This window comes from Ilyonectria robusta (assembly GCF_021365365.1).
Source record: "Ilyonectria robusta strain PMI_751 chromosome Unknown BGZ61scaffold_7, whole genome shotgun sequence".
In the NCBI taxonomy this organism is placed as follows: Eukaryota; Fungi; Ascomycota; class Sordariomycetes; order Hypocreales; family Nectriaceae; genus Ilyonectria; species Ilyonectria robusta.
The window spans coordinates 714,945-731,494 of NW_025764441.1; the positions used below are offsets into that span (position 1 = coordinate 714,945).

Below are 16,550 nucleotides of genomic sequence, written 5' to 3' on the forward strand. Positions count from 1 at the left end.
CTAGCTTGGCGGCTCAAAGTGTCGGTTGACCGCCAATGGTACGTCACGCAAGCGAATGAAACGTAACACTACATCTAGTTGCTAGCAATGTGATGAGACATCAAGGGGTTAGTATTCATAGGATGTTATCACGCGAGGCAATTACGGGAGCCAGCATAAACGAAGCTGCAAGGAGCCATTTCTCAAGTAACGCAGTTCTCGAGATGGTCATCATGTTGCCATAATTGATTGTCTAACTGCAGTTATGCGCCTTGGTGAGCTTTGGCCCATCATACTCCTAAATCGTGGTATCATTCCATGCAAACACTTTTTCCGCCGCCGAGGCTTTAATCCATGTAGCCCCCTCCCCATAGTTGTGGCCGCTGAACCTCGGGTACAAAAGTCTATATTTGGCTGCCCAGAGCCATAAGCCGGTATAGAAGGCACTATCCATAGTGCCACCCTGGTATCAATTCAAATCGAAGAGAACAAGTCTATAAATGACTCAAGGGAAGTAGAAACACGCCCCCGGAGAAAATCGCGTTGTGTGACGAAAAAGCGTCGGGCTACATCACAGAGACTCAGCCACGGCAGCCTGGAGGCCTTGCAACAAGGCTGCCTCGGCGGCATTGTCGTGTACGTCGACCAGGGATTCTAACCCAGAGGCGTGTGACACCATATGCCCAGGTTGGGCTTGCATAGGGGCAGAGGGCGCCTGATAGGTAGGCTGTGAACTCTGGGAGTGAGAGTAATGTGTATGTTGAGGTTGTGTATGTTGGGATGCCATGTTTGGAGTAGAATGTGGTGTTGGGGTGTGATGCGGTGATGAGTGATGAGTTTGCCCCACTGGTGTAGAAGCTTGAGATCGGGCTGGTGTCCCGGCCTGTGGTTGCACGGGAGTTGGCATAGCCAAGTGAGTCTGCTGCTGCGATTGAGGTCGTGGTGTTTGGGGGGGTAATTGCGACTGCGGACGAGGAGGAGGCTGTGCCACTGATTGAAGGGCTTGTTGCGTCGTGGCCAGCATCCCCGTTCGGGCTTGCGGTAAGGAGGATGCCGGGTATCCCGATGTAACGGGAGAAGCGACGGCGTGTTGCGACGCTCCGTGGTGAGCTGAGTGCTGCGTCGAAGCGGCTTGCGCAGCACTTGCAGCTTGGGCCGGTGTGACGACGCCTGGTCCGACTGCACTGGCAGCATTTCCCGTGGCTCTACCTTGAGGGTTTTGCAGACCGCCAGCCAAGGTCATGATGCCTTGTATCCTGGCCTGCTCCTCCTCCGAATTCATCCTTGCCCGCTCTTCCGCTTCCTTTCGAGCAGCCTGGGTAGGAGCTCGCGTCTTGAGCTCGCCAGTGACGGCTTGTAGATAGTAAGGCATTTCGGAGTTCGTCTTGAGGAAGAACAGCTTGAGGTTTCGAGCCTTGTCCTTCAATTGGACCTGGGTTCGATCTTTGAGTATATCGGATATGGTGCCGTTTTGGCCAAAGAGGGTAAGTATTTGGCTCCAATGTGGGCCCTTGACCATATCAAGACCAGCCATGAGTGCCTTTTCTTCCTCCTGCGTCCATGGCCGGCGAGTAGAGTGAAGGCCTTCTCTTCGAGTGTGCGCTGATGACTTCGAGAGGGCTGCTTGGCGGGCTTTGTCATATAGTATGGCGCTGGGGAATGTCTGGTTGGGAGGTAAGTTTTCGCCAGGACCTGGAGGTGGAGGTTGAGGCTCAGGCACTTGTTGTGTGTATGAGTAGTATGGGTGCTGAGACTGGACCTGTTGTAGCTGGCTTAAATATGACTGGGCTGCCATGTTCTCGGCTGTGGAGAGCGTTAGTTGTGCTTTTGGGCACATCTCGGGGTAACTCACTGGTACTCGTGGGTACAGTCGGCTGATAGGGCACAGGCGATAGCCCGTGCAATGTCGTCTTTACGTAGTTTGAAGTGCTCTCCGCAACCAGAGCCTCCAACTCCTTGTAATCGGTCATCAAGTCCACCTTGCCATTTGTTTGTGGGGTTGCGGCTTCGACCTTCGGGGGGCTCTTGGGAACTTCTGGAGGTTCGTCGACGGTCTCAATAACGGGAGTAGGTGCAGGTTCCTCTTCCGTCAAGCCAGCCAGAGCGTTCTGGACGAGCCCGGATGTCGTCTTTTCAAAGAACGAAGATAGATCATCCAAGTCGAGATCGCCATCGTCGGGGCCATCGGGGAGAATGTCGAGAGCGGCTTCGACGCCGGATGGCATGGAAAGACCTAGTCTGCTCCCAAGATCTGATATTGAGGCTACACGGCCCCTGGCGTACATGCTGAAGGTGCGGAGCAAGTCATCGGCGGGGTACCTTTCCTTCAGTGTAGCTACTATAACGTTAGACAAGGTCGCATGCAACGAGAGTGGTCCGAATCTTACCAGTCTCCAATTGGGCATCGATTAAGAGGGCGTCTCTTCGTGATCGAGCAGAGGAGACAAACTCCTGATCCGAAGGTGTTAGCTCGAAGCCGCCATGCAGGCCACGCATCTCCTCCTCCAGCCCATCGACGAAAACCCCGTTCAACAATTGCTCGATCTGTTGATTCGGAGCTCTGGCTAGGATTGATTCAATGGCTAATTGAGTCTTGAGCGAAAGGTACAGCTCGATAATTTCAGTACCTAGGTGAGATATTTGGTCTGGGAATATAGCATGGAAGTGTTGATGAGCTTCCCTGTACAACTTGAAACTGCCGTCGAGCAACCAGAGGCCAAACTGAGCTAGGTTCGCCAGACCTAATATCGTACGCGATTCATCGTCTTGGAGATCGACTTCAATGGAGGATAGGATGGAGCTGGTCGAGTAAATTTGCTTGATCTGCTCGAAAGAGGTCTGCAGCTGTCGGAAAGATTGGGAGTGTTGGGAATCGGTTTCCCGGATGGGTTTGATCGAGTCGTCAAAGGATTGGGAGAAGACGAGGATAATCGAGATGGCCTGTTCGGCGAGGTGAGCGCCCGCTCGGAGTCGTTGCGAGGTGGTTCCAACCTACCAAATTCCCCAGCGCATTCCGGCTGGCATTGCGCAAATACTTTTGAGGGTCGGATAGAAACGTGACGGAGATTTGGGGGAGGGAGTCATCTGGGACAGGTACGCTGTCGACGTCCATGGGGTCAGGGGTGGTGTGAGCCATGTCGGCGTCCTGGGTGAACTGATTCACCAGATCGCCGACGTTGGAGAGCGCATTCTGAACAAGCAAGGCAAGGCCGTCTTCTAGCGACTCCTCGGCGCCGTGATCGTCCTCGAACTCGTTATCGTGGGTGGTTTCGTCCTCGGTCTTGACCCTCTTTGAGGGGTCATCGCCGTTGGTCATGTCCTCGAAAGGTCGTTTCGTCGCGGCCTGGAGGGCCAACTCCAAGTCGAGCCCATCGAGGATGTTGGGCTCTTGCTTGATGCCTAGATGCGAACCTGTCAGCGGGGTTGCGCCGAGGCAATCTCGAGCGAGGCCGTCGCAAGTTGCGCTGGGCATTCCGGGGGTGGCGGGAGACGGGAGACGGGGAGACAGGTGATTGCTACGCACCTGGTGGCGACATGGCCGCGCCCAGGTCGGGCTGCGGAGGCTCAGCCATCATGACGGCGTCGTTAGGACATAAGCCAGACACAGCGCGAGGATCGTGGAACGGGAAGGGCAATTCGGCGCAGCAGCAGCAGCGGCGGCGGCGGGCGTCGTCTTCGTGAGGCGGGATGATGAGGTCCGGGAGAAAATTTGCTGAGTCAGTCCGACGGCTGCCCTTATTTCTTGCCCCAAAACTCAGATGGCTGAGATACACAATCGGCACGGCGAAATCGGTCAAAATTTATTGGCGCCGGGAAAAGGCAGAAGCGGCAGCGCTGAGGACGTCTATGGCTTCTGCGAGGCGGTCGGATATCAATTCTTTGGTCCAATTGTCTTTTTTTGCTTGTTTGAAGCCGTTGTCGTTATCTCGAACCAGAGCAATCGTTGCAAGCTTGCACGTGGTTTGAAGCCATGGCGGTGGTCGGCGGGTATCAGTGCCGACAAGGTCCCAAAACGGCAATCACTCCCAAGTGCGCCAGACACGCGGGCGGCCGTTGGTTGGCTGAGACAACTCAATCCAGCTCGAATGTTTAATTGATCCCTAAGACAATACCATCAAATCAGTCTAGAATTCGATGTCGATGACGTAGCATGAGCCTGAGCCTCAAATCCACTATTGATCTGGACCATGTGGCTTTCCACTTCTGTATCAAAAGCGTATTGTTGGAGCTGATTGTTCGTCACGGTGGCCATAGCTCCAGAATGCTGGCTGGAAGACGGCACATCTTGATCTGGCCAGCAAGTGAATCACAGCCACTTGAGCTATTGAAGCGGGTTAGAGAAACAATAGAACAAAGTAGTCTCCCTCTTCCCGCTTCCTGGAGACAGGCATTCACTTCAACTAGCACTCCACCTGCGTCAAGCCGTACAGAAATGCAGTCAGATTTTGACCACAGCATGGCATGACCTGGGCTTCCCTATTAACATCCAACCATGCACCATTGCAGGAACAGATCTCTAGGAACAGGGAAGTGTTGTCCAATGGCCAGACCAAGTGCGTGGAGACTCCGTGGGGAAGATTGCCTGCCGAGCTTGATGACCACATTAGAGGCCCACTTATTATACATAGATACGTCTGAGTATACGAAGACTGGCGCAAGTGTGACAACCTCTCAAGGTTTAGGTACATACGTACTGACGGTACAGCATAGCGCAGTACATGGTAGTGTCTTTCAGTACCTAATGGACCCCTTAGACCTCTATAACTCAGTACCTACGTAATGTATCAAGTTTAGTTCTTATTCTCCTAAAATTGAGGGTTTAGTTAGGTGCTGTTGACCAGGCAGACTACAGAATACTGGTTTGTCTATTTCTAATTCCTAGAAGAGAGCTTCTGTCAGGCCTTATTGCTCCGCTGACCGGCCGCATGTAGTACTGTGTGGGGACTGCCTAGAACGAAGTTGTCAAACTTCCTGCGCCAGCCTTCGTAGAGTGAAGATGCTTGTTCTAGCCTTCCACGCCCTTACGAAGCCATGCTGACTCTCGCATGGGGGTCTCGGATAGACTGTTGATTGGATCGGTCGGTTTCAGGATAGAGTTGTAGCATAACTTGACTGCGAACAGCCACTTTGGAATAAGCTCTCGAATTTGAGTTCATTCCGTCAGGAAGATGATTGGTTTCTGCTTTCATCATTGGTCCTCATCACTCAGGCGGAATACGAGGCCTCCCACTGCTCCTCTGATGGTTTTGGATGACGACTTCCTGACATGGGTCGACTTTGATCATCTCACAGACAACAGGTTTCAGATGGAGGCTAATGGTGATTTTTCTCTTCACCTGGTTTGAGCAAACGTCCATAGACACCTAGAGTTAGCATAATCGCGCTATCACAGAAGGCAGTCGGTTGCGACTCATGCGAACGCTCCTTCCCACCCAGAAATACATCTCCACTGCATCCATGCGACATGGGTGTTCCGTTGTTCGCCTCCACAAGGCGGCTCGAAATCCCTAGAACCCATGATACTGAACATGCCCCTATCTACAACCTATCGCCCTATAAACATGGTTAACAAGTCACAATGCCAGACACATACCAGAACACCCTGGGGCAAGAGTGACCACCGCTACGATCATCGAATCCGCTACATCACCATGGGCACGCTCTGCATCGCCATCCTCACCGTCATCGTTGTGGCCGTTGTGTACATCGCTGGAGGTACAAGCCTCGACTGGGAAAACGCAGGGAATGCGAAGCAGAACATGACCGGTTCGGCGAAGCTCAAGGCACTCGGAGACGAGGTCAGGATGACAAGATCGTACCGCCCGCCATTTCACGCCTGCGGAGACCAGCTGCATGACTGCCAGGCCCACTCGAAGCCGGTAATACCTCAAACTGACGCTCGAGGGCGTTTTGCTGATGGTCATAGGGCTTTTGTTGCCCGCCCATGAAAGTTTGCTATGAGACGGAATGGTCACCTTCGGGAATATACTGCTGCGCCGACTCGGACGATTGTACCGCCTCGGAAGATCAGGTTCCGCAATGTGTCGCAAACACAACGCAGTGCGACAGAAAACTTGGCGGCGGATGCTGCGCCGAGGGCACGACGTGTTCTCCGGAGGGGTGCCTCATCAAGGTGGACTGGTCAACAAGTTTTGCGGGACAAATAGTTGGCCAAGGGGAGTCGAGCCTCGACGGGTCAGACGCGACGGCTGCTAGCGTGAATGCGAACTTGCGGGTGCAGGAGAGAGTTTCTACGACGAGTGGTAAGACTACCTACACGGGTGTCAAGTTTGGGGAAGTCGGTGTTGTCGAGTCGAACGGGTGCCATGAGGTTTCCATGTTGCGTGGCTCGACCATGGCTTTGGTATTTGCAATAACCGTCCCCTTGTTCACTCTCAACTCATGAGATGCGTTAGTACGACATTACTCAGACATGCTTTTTGTAGGGCAGGAGATAGATCAGAGAATGAATATTCAATGCGAGCCGCAGTGCGACCCTATATTGACAATTCTAGTCCGTCTTTGACTGGACTCTATCTATTGTGATCATTGTAGTGATCAGTCATGCAATCCATTGTGAGGGGATGCACCCCTCGTTCCAAATTCAATCATCCAACAATGTTGTCATCATTCACATGCCCATCCATTATCGTCATTACACCCGCCATCAAGAAGGGTATGTCCGTATTCTGTATGTGTGATGCACCCGTTCACCCAGGACCCAACAGTCCCGGTCCCATCAATGAGCAAGATGAAGAGGGTTGCTTCAGGAGCGTATATCCAAGACGTCTGTGTCGTCGGTGCCGTAAAGTGTATATCCAGAGGGAATATACATGAGGTCTAAATGCGTATATGTCAAGTTGAAGCCGTCGCCAGCGTTCCAGCCCGTATGAACCGCGGGACGGTGGGTATCTTTAGAAGAAAAGGAGCAAAAAATTGAAAAGAAAAAGAGATCTGAAGGGATTTACATCCAGACAGCGAAGAAGATCATGACAATGACGAGGGCGACGCTCATGCCAGTGATCTGTCGTCGACCTGATGCGGCGCTGCCATCCTTGACGACGTCGTCAGTGGATTCGGACTTGGTGAAGGTGGTCGTCTCATTGCCGATTAGGTAGCCGACAAGACTATTAGAGGAGGCTAAGTCGAGGAGGATGTTGATGCCGACATGAGCAACGGCCTTGACATTGAACGACGCAGCCTCGATGGGGGAGACGCCGAAGGTGCTGGGAGACAGCTTCTCCACTAAGCGAGGTGGTGAGTCGCGATCGTCTGACGTGACCAGACGGCGGTCCTGTGGGGGTAGTTGGGATGCGATTCCTGGTCATGTCGTCAGTGCCAAGAACGCGGGCAGCTGGATCAGGTGAGACAAGGTGTCTTGAACATACCGTTGGAGACGAACGCTGAGGCATCGGCTACGAGCGCCTTGTTGCTAGAGACGTGGACTGGGTTCGGTGCGAGGGCGAGAGCGACTGAGGCGAAGATGCAGAGCAGCACGGCGAAGCGCAATGCCGATGTGGAAGCCGGTCGCATTGTTGTTGTTGTTGTCGTGGTTGCTGCGAGGGGGATGCGACGAGATGAGGCCAGGTGAAGATTTGCGCGGGCGGAGGCGTGTAAGTGCAAGTGAGCTCGCTGGCGAGTCAGGTAGCTTCGGGGGCGGCCAGCAAGAAAAGCTTCGCAATGGCTGGAGTGTCTAAAAATTGCGCAAGCTGCGACGATCCAGTATTTGGCGGAGAGGCGAGAGGGCGAGAGGGGTTCGCGACTGAGGCCCTGCTCAGCTCGGACAGAAGCTGGTCCAGATCGGAAACGACAGTGAGAGGGATGGTGGTGGCAGTGGAGGCAGTGGAGGGCTTGTTGTAGTAGTGGGTTGTAGTGGTGGTGGTCCTTGTAGTGGTGGTGCTTGATGACGAGTCCAGGGGAATATGCGACCAATGCGGCCAGGCGCGCGCGCGGGAAAGAAAAATCGAAACGAAAGAGACAGCTTCGGCCGCGCAAGCAACTTGGGAAGCAAAAAAGCTAGTTACTGCAGACTGACGACGAACGGGGGGTGGCTGAGAGATGGGATCCTGCTTCCTTCCCCGGTCCCTTGTTTTTCCCCTTTTTCCCTTTCTTTTTCTTCTTCGTCCTGGGAGGATTCGCGCGCCGCTGGTGGAAGAGTGAGTGAAACGAGGCAGAGGGAAAACCAGAGTCAGAAGGGGAAAGACGGGAAAGACTGACAGGAACAGGAACCCGGGCAGATAATAAACGGGTCTGCTGGTTGGTTGGTCCACCATCTAAATCAGAAAAAACATGCCCCCAATCTCTCGCTCCCCTCCCTCTCCGCCCATCCATGGATCCATGGATGCGATGCAGCGCGGATGGATCCATTCTCCAGGGAATAGGAGGTACCTTGGTGCGGGAGGAGGGTACATTGACGGCCTTATTGCGTAGTACGTAGGTACCCTAGCCTTACTGGGAGCAGCGTGCTCTCTCGCCTCTCTCGCCTCTCGTGGCCTTGGCCCGGGTGCCTTGATTGCAGGCTGCAAAGGTGGGCCGAACTCCCCGTGCGCGCACCCGCTGATTGGCTGCGCCGCGTGTCAGTCGGCCGGTTTTCCCTGCTTTTGCGTGCGGCGCTCGGCAAACGCTTGCAGGCACCCAAAAACCACACCCTAAAATAAAAAAGTACCGTGCCGTGGGCGGGCAATTTGACAGTTTGGCAGCTGCGCGGCTGGCCCTGCATCACGAGAAATTCGTATCGGCCGGCAGACTGCTGCACCTTTGTGAATGGCGGGTTCGTAATACCTCTCTGGAGCCCCAGCCCCAGGAGGCTCGGGCTATGTGGGGCGGTGCAAAGTGCACAGTACGCACTGTTGATGCATTGGAACAAAGTACACCATGTACATTTTGTATCTACTTTGAGAGTACACAAGTCCTGCGGCTGGACAGGGCTGGGCTGGGCTGGACTGGGCTGACGAAACGGCCGCCTTGTGGGATCAAGGCCGATCCTGATCCTGCTGCTGCTGCATGCGTGCAGATTGATGACGGCTGCACTGGTCAGCAAGTAGCAGCATTATCACGACTGCCAGGACCACTACCATGGAACGAAAAGGCCCCAGAAATCCCAGAAGCCACCGAAGTCCCAGGGAAATGAAGCCTCCCCGGTCCGTCTACTCTGCATACTACACCCCAATCTGCGCATCTGGCCTGGGGTGACGCATCTCCAATCCCCTCGCCGCGCTCAGACTTCGCCGACCTTCATCTCATTCTCTCTCCGTCCGCCGGGTACATGGCATGCTCTCGACTCTTTCGGCCGGTCCACCTCTATCCACCACCCACTCACTTGCACTGACTCGCCCACGCCCGACCCCCGTGGCTGTTGTCTGCGCGATTACCGCTACAGTGGGTGGATATGCTCCGTACTATGTACAACCTACAGCGGCCCGGGGCAACCAAGACAGAAGTCTCCACCACTCACCACTCGCTCACCTGGGTGGGCTCCCCCACAGCATTCCCACCCATATCGGTCCGCCTCAATGGAGATGACGTACGCGTTCTAGCAATGCAATGCGGCCCAGTCAACCAGTCAACCAGTTCAGCCAGTCAGTCGAGGCCATCCAGACTCCCGCCACAGCATCCGTCGCCACACCAGAGCTCCAGCTCCAGCTCTAGCTCAGCTACGTAGCCACTCTAACTTTAGCAGCCTGTACCTACTTCGTACAGTAGGTTGCCTCCTCGCTTCGCCCATCCTGTCACCTCTCGCCAAGCTAAGCTACGCGCCTTACCCTGACCGTCCTCTTCACACATCGGTAGATAAGAACTACCGCTTTGGGAAACTCTCCACTCCTCCTCATGCCTGGGATTCGCTCGCGCCTTCAAGGGTAGCACATCACGCGGCAAGTAATTACTGATGGTGGTGTTCACCTTGAAGATAAACTCGTCCGGATTCACTCACTATCTCTGTGAGACTAGACCTCGTAGATATGGCGAAAATCGGTCAATGCGTATGCGAGGTCTGGCATCCCCCACGACATTTGCTCCAATCCATCCATGATCCATCGAGCAAGCTCATCCTTCCTATCCAGCCCACCCACAACCACAGGCGGTCACGGGGTCACGGGGATCCTAGTCGTTTCACGATTCGGGGTTTTTAGCACAGACTCAACTGCCAAATAAAGCTCAACACACTCGTAAGTTATCATAAAACTTTGCATGTTTCCAATTTCACGGCAAATAAGACGTCAGCGTTTCAAAAATGTGTCAATGCCTTTCTGTCTAGTCCGTACGTCAATTCCCACTTATGACGGCATCATGGCTTGGTATCCCAATGAGTCAGTCTAATAATAACCAGATCGCCAACATCCCATGCCTAGATGCGACGCGCGCCCGCAAGACCAAAACCTCTAGAGTAGATTGGAAATCGGATTCCACCAAGGGGATTCTCTGTTCTCGTCTTCAACGGTCGTCGTCAGTCCAGTGATTAACTCATGCACCTGTCGTTTCATGGCTCAGTCAGACTGCGAATGCTAAACACTCGAACTAGTATGCTTGTATGTGATGTCAATGGGAGCCAACACATCTCCAGCGTCTGCGCGGTTCGCGAGGGCGCAGCGCACAATACTCTGCTCTTCGTCGTTGACATTAGGCACAGTACTCGAGGGGTCATCGTTCCTGGTTATAGTGAGGGCCCAGTCGTCAACTAAAGTCAGATTTCTCTTCTTCCTCAGTGCTCTTCTTCTGGGGGGAATTAGAATATAATAATAACTAACTTTTGTACGAAAGAAACAGGAAGAATTAAACTTCTAAAAAGGTTAAATATGAGGCACTCAAAGAGTCATTATAGAACCTCTGTCTTATATTCGCCATTCGAGATATCAACGCAAAATCCTTTACAAGACATTCGGGAGAGGCCTCCGTACAATCTGCCTCGATATCCTCGAGGTCCTGATAGATGACTTCGTCGGTGTGATGTGCTTGGTGACTTCTTGTAGTGTCTTGCCATTCGTGATGAGTTCTGTTGACTGACAGATCGATGCCATACTTAACGAAAGTCAACCATGGCATCAAATCCGAAACTTCTGAAGAGACGCCATATGAGGGTATGTGATGGGCGGCGAGCATGGCACAAGAGGTCCTCTTGACACCAGCCTCTTACGCCACGCGCAGTCCTTGCTTACCGTGGACGATTGAGATAACATGAGATAGATGAGACAGACAACCCTTCCAGCAAACTCGACTTTATTGTCCTGAAATTATGACAAATCTTCTTCACCCGTGCCTGTATCGAGGCAGATTGAACGCACAGTAAACGTGCCGCTTTTGATAAATCCATGGAGGAGGTTTGCCCTGTCTCTCAGACACGACGACGACGGCAGTGTTTGAGGTTTCTAAGACTGATGTCGATTTCTACGACGACATCTTCTCCAAGAATCTCCTTCATGTTTTCGGCCAGTTTGGTTCTCTGCTTTTTCAGCTTTGGTGGACCAAGATGTCGTCCATCACAGTGTCGGGTTGGACAAAATAAACATACTCGAGACCGGGAGCGTAGGTTAGCTTCTCAGACACCTGATGGAGCAGGCGCTTGACAACTTATGCACGCAAACGACTTGGCGAGATGCCCTGAATGTCCTTGAAGCCGAGCTAGTGGATGGTGATGCTCTCTGGTACAAGCATGCAACCGGCAATCCTCCCCAAGAGTTCAAGACGGCCGCTCTCTTAGGACAAGCGGAGAATTGGTTATCTAGTGTTGATGACCAAATAGTCCGCGACAATAGCAAAAGTGACAGAGTTTCCCTTAAATCTTTGGTATGTCTTCGATAGAGTGGTTGAGATATCATCGACGGTGACACGGGCCTCGTCAGGGCATGGGCGAGGACACTCAGCATCATTTCACTTCCGAGCTCGTGTTTATATATCAAGAGGTTAGGGGGCCCTAGTACACACATACCAAGAGGGGGGACCAGAAGCTCGACAATAAAAAAACACCAACAATAGGATCAACAATACAGACTACATACCCAGTCGATCCAAAAGTCAACAGTTTACTCAGACAGACTAGGGTTTCCAGCCCAACTGGTTACCTTTCGCAATACCTTGATGAGCTACAGTAACAGGTATCTTGGAAAAGCTAGATCTGCAGGAGAGTGTTTCCATACAGTTGCGCCTCCCGATCGAGGACGTTTCGCAACCCGGGAGCATTGATCAGGTTGTCGTTGTGCAGATACTACCGGGACAGTTGTAAACGGCTGGCTCTCTGCCAACCATACGGTGGTACATGTTCGCAATCTGCCTAATCATGCCCTTCTAGTATCTGTAAAAATTTCCAGCTATTATCCAATCCCAAGGAAAGCGTATGGCAATGCAATTGATGCATGAAACACGACGTAGAACCCATCAACAGTCATTTCGAGCGCATCTGCCACCGGCAAGGTGGGGCCGTGAAGGGGGAGAAATCGGCTCTCCCCTCCACTACCGCGGTGCGGGGTGATGTTCTGCAAGGCGCTAGAGACAGGGTTTAGAAGGGCCTGGGCGTGTTTAGCGCCAACTTAGCCATTGGCGTGTGCGTTGGTGGGCAGGAGGACCCTTGCGTTGGGATCGTGAGAGGCGCTACGCAATTTTCCATAAACATCTGCCTTTCTTATTAAATTAGGCATAATAAATAAAATAAAATATTATTACTCTGAAAATAAACACTAAAGATTAGTCTTTAGAAAAATTGTCTTCTAGCCTGCTCTAGGAGGATATTATATAATTATTAGTAGGATTAATAATATAGTTATACATACAAATAGCAACCAGTATAATGCGAATAGCAATACTCTCGGAATATCACGTCACGTTACTAACCAACATGCCTCTCTCCTCATTGGGCAACTAAACCAGGCAACTTCTTACAACACATTTTACCTCTATTATGCTTAAAATAGTCTTGGTTCATTACTTGTCGTTATCCTACAAAAGCACTTATGCCGTATGGCCAATTTCGTCTCGTCATCAGAGTGCCTGTAGGCTGATCGTTACTAATGATATATCCCATACCTGCCATGCCTTAGCAGTAGAAAGCAGATGCCTCATCCCCAGTCCGTGAATAACCATGCGTTAAACTGTTAATGAACAAGCCCAGTTAAAGTTCCTGCCTTGAAGTGCAAAAAGCCCGCACCACCAAAGCCCAATCAGAACCAAAGTAAAATCCCAACACCTGACCCGCGCTCCTCCAGCACATTCATCATAAGCTCATATGACAAAACATAATAATCGTTGACTCGAGGGTAACCCAAAACAATATAGCCAATCATGGGCCTGTTGCATATAGTGAACCCTGGTTCAAGGCCGGATTGACCATGTAGCCCGGGTTTCGGGGCCACGACGGTTGTGGCCTGATCCGTTGTGGACTCGATGGGCCTGGGTTATATGTGCCATCAATTTCTGCCTCGCTGCTAGCCGTCGTGCGACTCGTTTGGGAGTAACCGCCGCTGCTACTGTTACGACTGTGCTGGAATGTCCGTGGGGTCCCGTATCCAAGACTGGCTCGGTTCAGCCTGGCCATCATGACATCTCCGGGAGCTTGAATGTGCATCCGTCCAAGTGCGTAGTCGAGCTCGTGTGAGTATTGGTGCACACAATGCGGCTCTGCAGTGCCACACACCTCTGTCAAAATCTGATAGATGCGTTGTTGTACCTCAATGGCTGGTGGTCTGTCGTATGGGTTGGCTGAGAGCATTCCCGTGACGACGTGCAGTATCGGAGTTACACCTCGAAAGACTTGAGCGCCGTCCCTGTCCGCCACTTTTCTTGAAGCTTCCTTGGCCAAGTTGGACATCCAAGCCTCAACCTGACCTAGGTTCTTGTGAAACGAGGTATCGAGGACGGCGCCACCTCGCCCTGCAGTCTTGTGCTTAGCAGATCGGAAGGCGGCAAATTTGCTTGTTGATCGCTTCACTAGGAAGGACAGGAGCTCTAGGATAATGCATCCGAGGGAGAAAATATCGGCCTGTTGTAGGCTTTGCTGTGGGTTTGGCGCAAGGATCATGCCATTTGGAGAAGTAGACAGGTCGTGACTTCGGATGATGTTGAAGCCGCCGTCATCCGGGGGAGTGGAAGGGGATCCTAGGTTCATGAACCTCCCCGGTGGGCTCGAGGGCCCGGTAGGTCGGAACCATTGCTCAGGGGCAGCGTAATCATATCGTTCACGGTCGAATGATGCCTTGTCGGTGTGATGGAGCATGCCGTCGGGTGTCAGCCGTGTGGAGTCAGAGAAGAAAATGTGATTTTGGTTGGTGAAGAGGATGGTAGAGGGCTTGATGCAAGAGTGGGCACGGCTCTTGCTGTGGAGGTAGCATAAGGTATCGACCAGACACAGGATCCAGTTTACGACGAGTTCTCTCCGATCCTTTTTGGCGAGGTTTTTGAACGAAGACGGCGTCGTCGCGAGGAATGACTTGAGGGTAAAGTCATTTGGCGGGGTGAAGAGCACATAGCCAAATCCGTGCTGGGTATACGATGCCCAGTACGAGACCATGTGCTCGTTTTGGAGACCCTTGATGCCCTGGATGGCTTCGAGAAAGTCCGAGTTGGACATGGCTCCGGGTCCTGTGCCGAGGGGGTATTTCCGCCGACAAAAGACAGATCCTGTGGCATTTGGAAGCCTCACCTTTTCGATCACATGAGACTTGTGGGCCGTCAGGGGAGGGCGTTCGATAACATCGAGGGGAACAACTTCGTGCTCCGTGTAGACCTGGTGGCTGCCGCGCTGCAGGGGCTTTAGAAGATAGTGAAATTGACGTTGGTAGAATTTGCGATCCATGCGGTCGTCTCGCGCCGGCGCCAGCTGTAGGCGATCGATGTCCTCGAGGGCAATTGGCAGCTCGGCATCGTCCCACCCGTCATCGATGACTCCGAAGATTTGGTCCGGCACGCCGAGGTCGACGAGGATGAGAAAGAGGCGAGGGGCATCATGGTGGATGCTGTCCCAGTAGGTTCGCTCGGTCAAGTCCTCGCTGCCAAAGCCCACGGGCCGGTCTAGCTGCTCGATCTCATCGGGGAGAAGCTGGCTTAGGACGTAGGGCCGGGTGACGGTGGATTCGATCCGGGAGTCAACCCACCACTGACCCATTTTCGGTGCGGCTCCTCCTCCGTAGTAACCCCGTTGCTGTTAAAGGTGCGCAACCGCTTAGGACTGCATCTGTGGTTGTTGGCGAGGCGAGATACGGCGCGAGAGTGGCAAGGCTAGGCTGGTGATGGATGGATGAATGGTTTGTCTGGTCTGGTCTGGTCTGTCCAGATCGGCCACGTAAGGTGGAGACACGGCGAGGAAGCAGAAGGATGTGAGGGAGAGGAGAGGCCGGAGCAAGGTGAGACGGCGGAAGAGAGGTGGTGTATGTAGTTGGAGGTTGCAGCGGTCGGGTCCAGGGGAGCAGGGAGTCGGGAGATGGGAGTTGGGAGGCTTTCATAGGGTTCATGGGTGTTTGCTGGAAGCGGCTACCGAGCGAGGAAGATGGTGGAGGCGACCGGGATTCGGGGGGGAGGGTGGCCCTGGGGCCTCATGGCATGGCTTGCCTCTTGGCTTGGCCGGGATCCGTCAAGATGGAGACGACTGGAGACGGCGGGAGACAGAACTGGAGACGACTGGAGGCTGCAGAGTGGACGGCGGGCGGATGATGGAGACGGTTGGCCTGTGTGAGGCTAGCATGTCGCTCCGGTGCTTTGAGGGAGGCTTATCTGGGGGCGCGGCGGGCGAGGACTAGGGCGTGTTGAGTGCGTGCCAGGGCGTGCCAGGGCTTCAGGGAGCCACCGAGGTGCCGGGGAGGCCTGTGACGCCCGCGTGGCGGCCTGGTTGGCGGCGGCGTGATTGGTGGGCAGGCGAGGCGGCGGGCGCTGATAAGGGACCCGGCGGCGAGTTGAGGGACGACCGGCGGGGATGCGATTTGGGGGGGTGCCTTGTACAAGGCTTGTTTGTACAAGGCTAGTTAGGTCGTGGCCGCGACTCGGGGGTATTCAAAGGCATCGTTCTGACGAGGATGAGGACAAGGACAAAGAGACAATTTCCATGCTGCCTTGACATGCTGTTGCTGCTGATGCTGCATTGGTTATCCACAATCCCCAGAACTCGGCGCTGTGCTCCGCGTATAGCCGCGGCCTTGGGCATTCCCATAGTCCATTAAGGGATGGGATGCACCTCGCAGAAACGGAATAACCACCAGTTCAGCCAGTCCGCTGGACGTCGGAGGAATGGTTAGCGTTCCGAGTGACAGCAACGCCCTGCCCTCCCACCAAGCATCATCTCTGCCGTGTCGCGTGCGCGCTCTCAGCCCTTTTTTCGCAAACTCAGACCGCACTCGAACAAGTTTGAAGACTGGCAAACCATCCTTCGTAAAAGTCCCGCTGCCAAGCGTCACATCGCGCTCTCTCGGAGGTTACTCAAACAAAAGCCACAAGCACCCCAGGCAAAAACCCTGCGGCACCCAAAGTGGTATCCCCGTCAATGTCGACGGATTCGAGGTGCAGCTCTGCGGGCGTTGCCAGCGCCGACTGCGCCGACTCGAGCCCTGGGGACGGCCTGAGAGCGCCTGGCAACGCCCTGAGATGCCGCGACTGTT

The 16,550-nt window shown here is 53.5% G+C and overlaps 7 protein-coding genes across 7 annotated transcripts; 3 read left to right on the top strand and 4 right to left on the bottom strand.

Moving 5' to 3' along the window:
• Positions 1–550: 550 nt before the first annotated feature.
• On the bottom strand, positions 551–3,551 carry BGZ61DRAFT_349760 (telomere repeat binding factor-domain-containing protein; the record flags this gene model as incomplete). Its single annotated transcript, XM_046240171.1, has 5 exons — positions 551–1,767; positions 1,832–2,314; positions 2,367–2,919; positions 2,975–3,378; positions 3,503–3,551. 5 exons carry the CDS (start codon positions 3,549–3,551, stop codon positions 551–553), a joined length of 2,706 nt encoding a protein of 901 aa, XP_046106006.1.
• A 2,264-nt stretch (positions 3,552–5,815) lies between these two features.
• Positions 5,816–6,438, top strand: BGZ61DRAFT_448888 (uncharacterized protein). Its single transcript, XM_046245528.1, has 2 exons — positions 5,816–5,858; positions 5,906–6,438. The coding sequence occupies exon 2, from the start codon at positions 5,924–5,926 to the stop codon at positions 6,383–6,385; it is 462 nt and encodes a 153-aa protein (XP_046106007.1). The 5' UTR covers positions 5,816–5,858; positions 5,906–5,923; the 3' UTR covers positions 6,386–6,438.
• A 26-nt stretch (positions 6,439–6,464) lies between these two features.
• Positions 6,465–7,000, top strand: BGZ61DRAFT_210136 (uncharacterized protein). The gene has a single exon (XM_046238006.1). The coding sequence runs from the start codon at positions 6,544–6,546 to the stop codon at positions 6,814–6,816; it is 273 nt and encodes a 90-aa protein (XP_046106008.1). The 5' UTR covers positions 6,465–6,543; the 3' UTR covers positions 6,817–7,000.
• Positions 6,944–7,512, bottom strand: BGZ61DRAFT_476436 (uncharacterized protein; the record flags this gene model as incomplete). The annotated part of the gene is made up of 2 exons (XM_046248804.1): positions 6,944–7,299; positions 7,368–7,512. The coding sequence occupies 2 exons, from the start codon at positions 7,510–7,512 to the stop codon at positions 6,944–6,946; spliced, it is 501 nt and encodes a 166-aa protein (XP_046106009.1).
• Positions 7,506–8,292, bottom strand: BGZ61DRAFT_210132 (uncharacterized protein). Its single transcript, XM_046238005.1, has one exon. The coding sequence runs from the start codon at positions 8,250–8,252 to the stop codon at positions 7,620–7,622; it is 633 nt and encodes a 210-aa protein (XP_046106010.1). The 5' UTR covers positions 8,253–8,292; the 3' UTR covers positions 7,506–7,619.
• A 499-nt stretch (positions 8,293–8,791) lies between these two features.
• On the top strand, positions 8,792–9,866 carry BGZ61DRAFT_516598 (uncharacterized protein; the record flags this gene model as incomplete). The annotated part of the gene is made up of 3 exons (XM_046252295.1): positions 8,792–9,357; positions 9,395–9,557; positions 9,682–9,866. Exons 1-3 carry the CDS (start codon positions 9,250–9,252, stop codon positions 9,864–9,866), a joined length of 456 nt encoding a protein of 151 aa, XP_046106011.1. The 5' UTR covers positions 8,792–9,249.
• Positions 9,867–13,144: 3,278 nt separating this feature from the next.
• On the bottom strand, positions 13,145–15,239 carry BGZ61DRAFT_210151 (kinase-like domain-containing protein). The gene has a single exon (XM_046238007.1). It carries the CDS (start codon positions 15,065–15,067, stop codon positions 13,247–13,249), a length of 1,821 nt encoding a protein of 606 aa, XP_046106012.1. The 5' UTR covers positions 15,068–15,239; the 3' UTR covers positions 13,145–13,246.
• Positions 15,240–16,550: the final 1,311 nt, after the last annotated feature.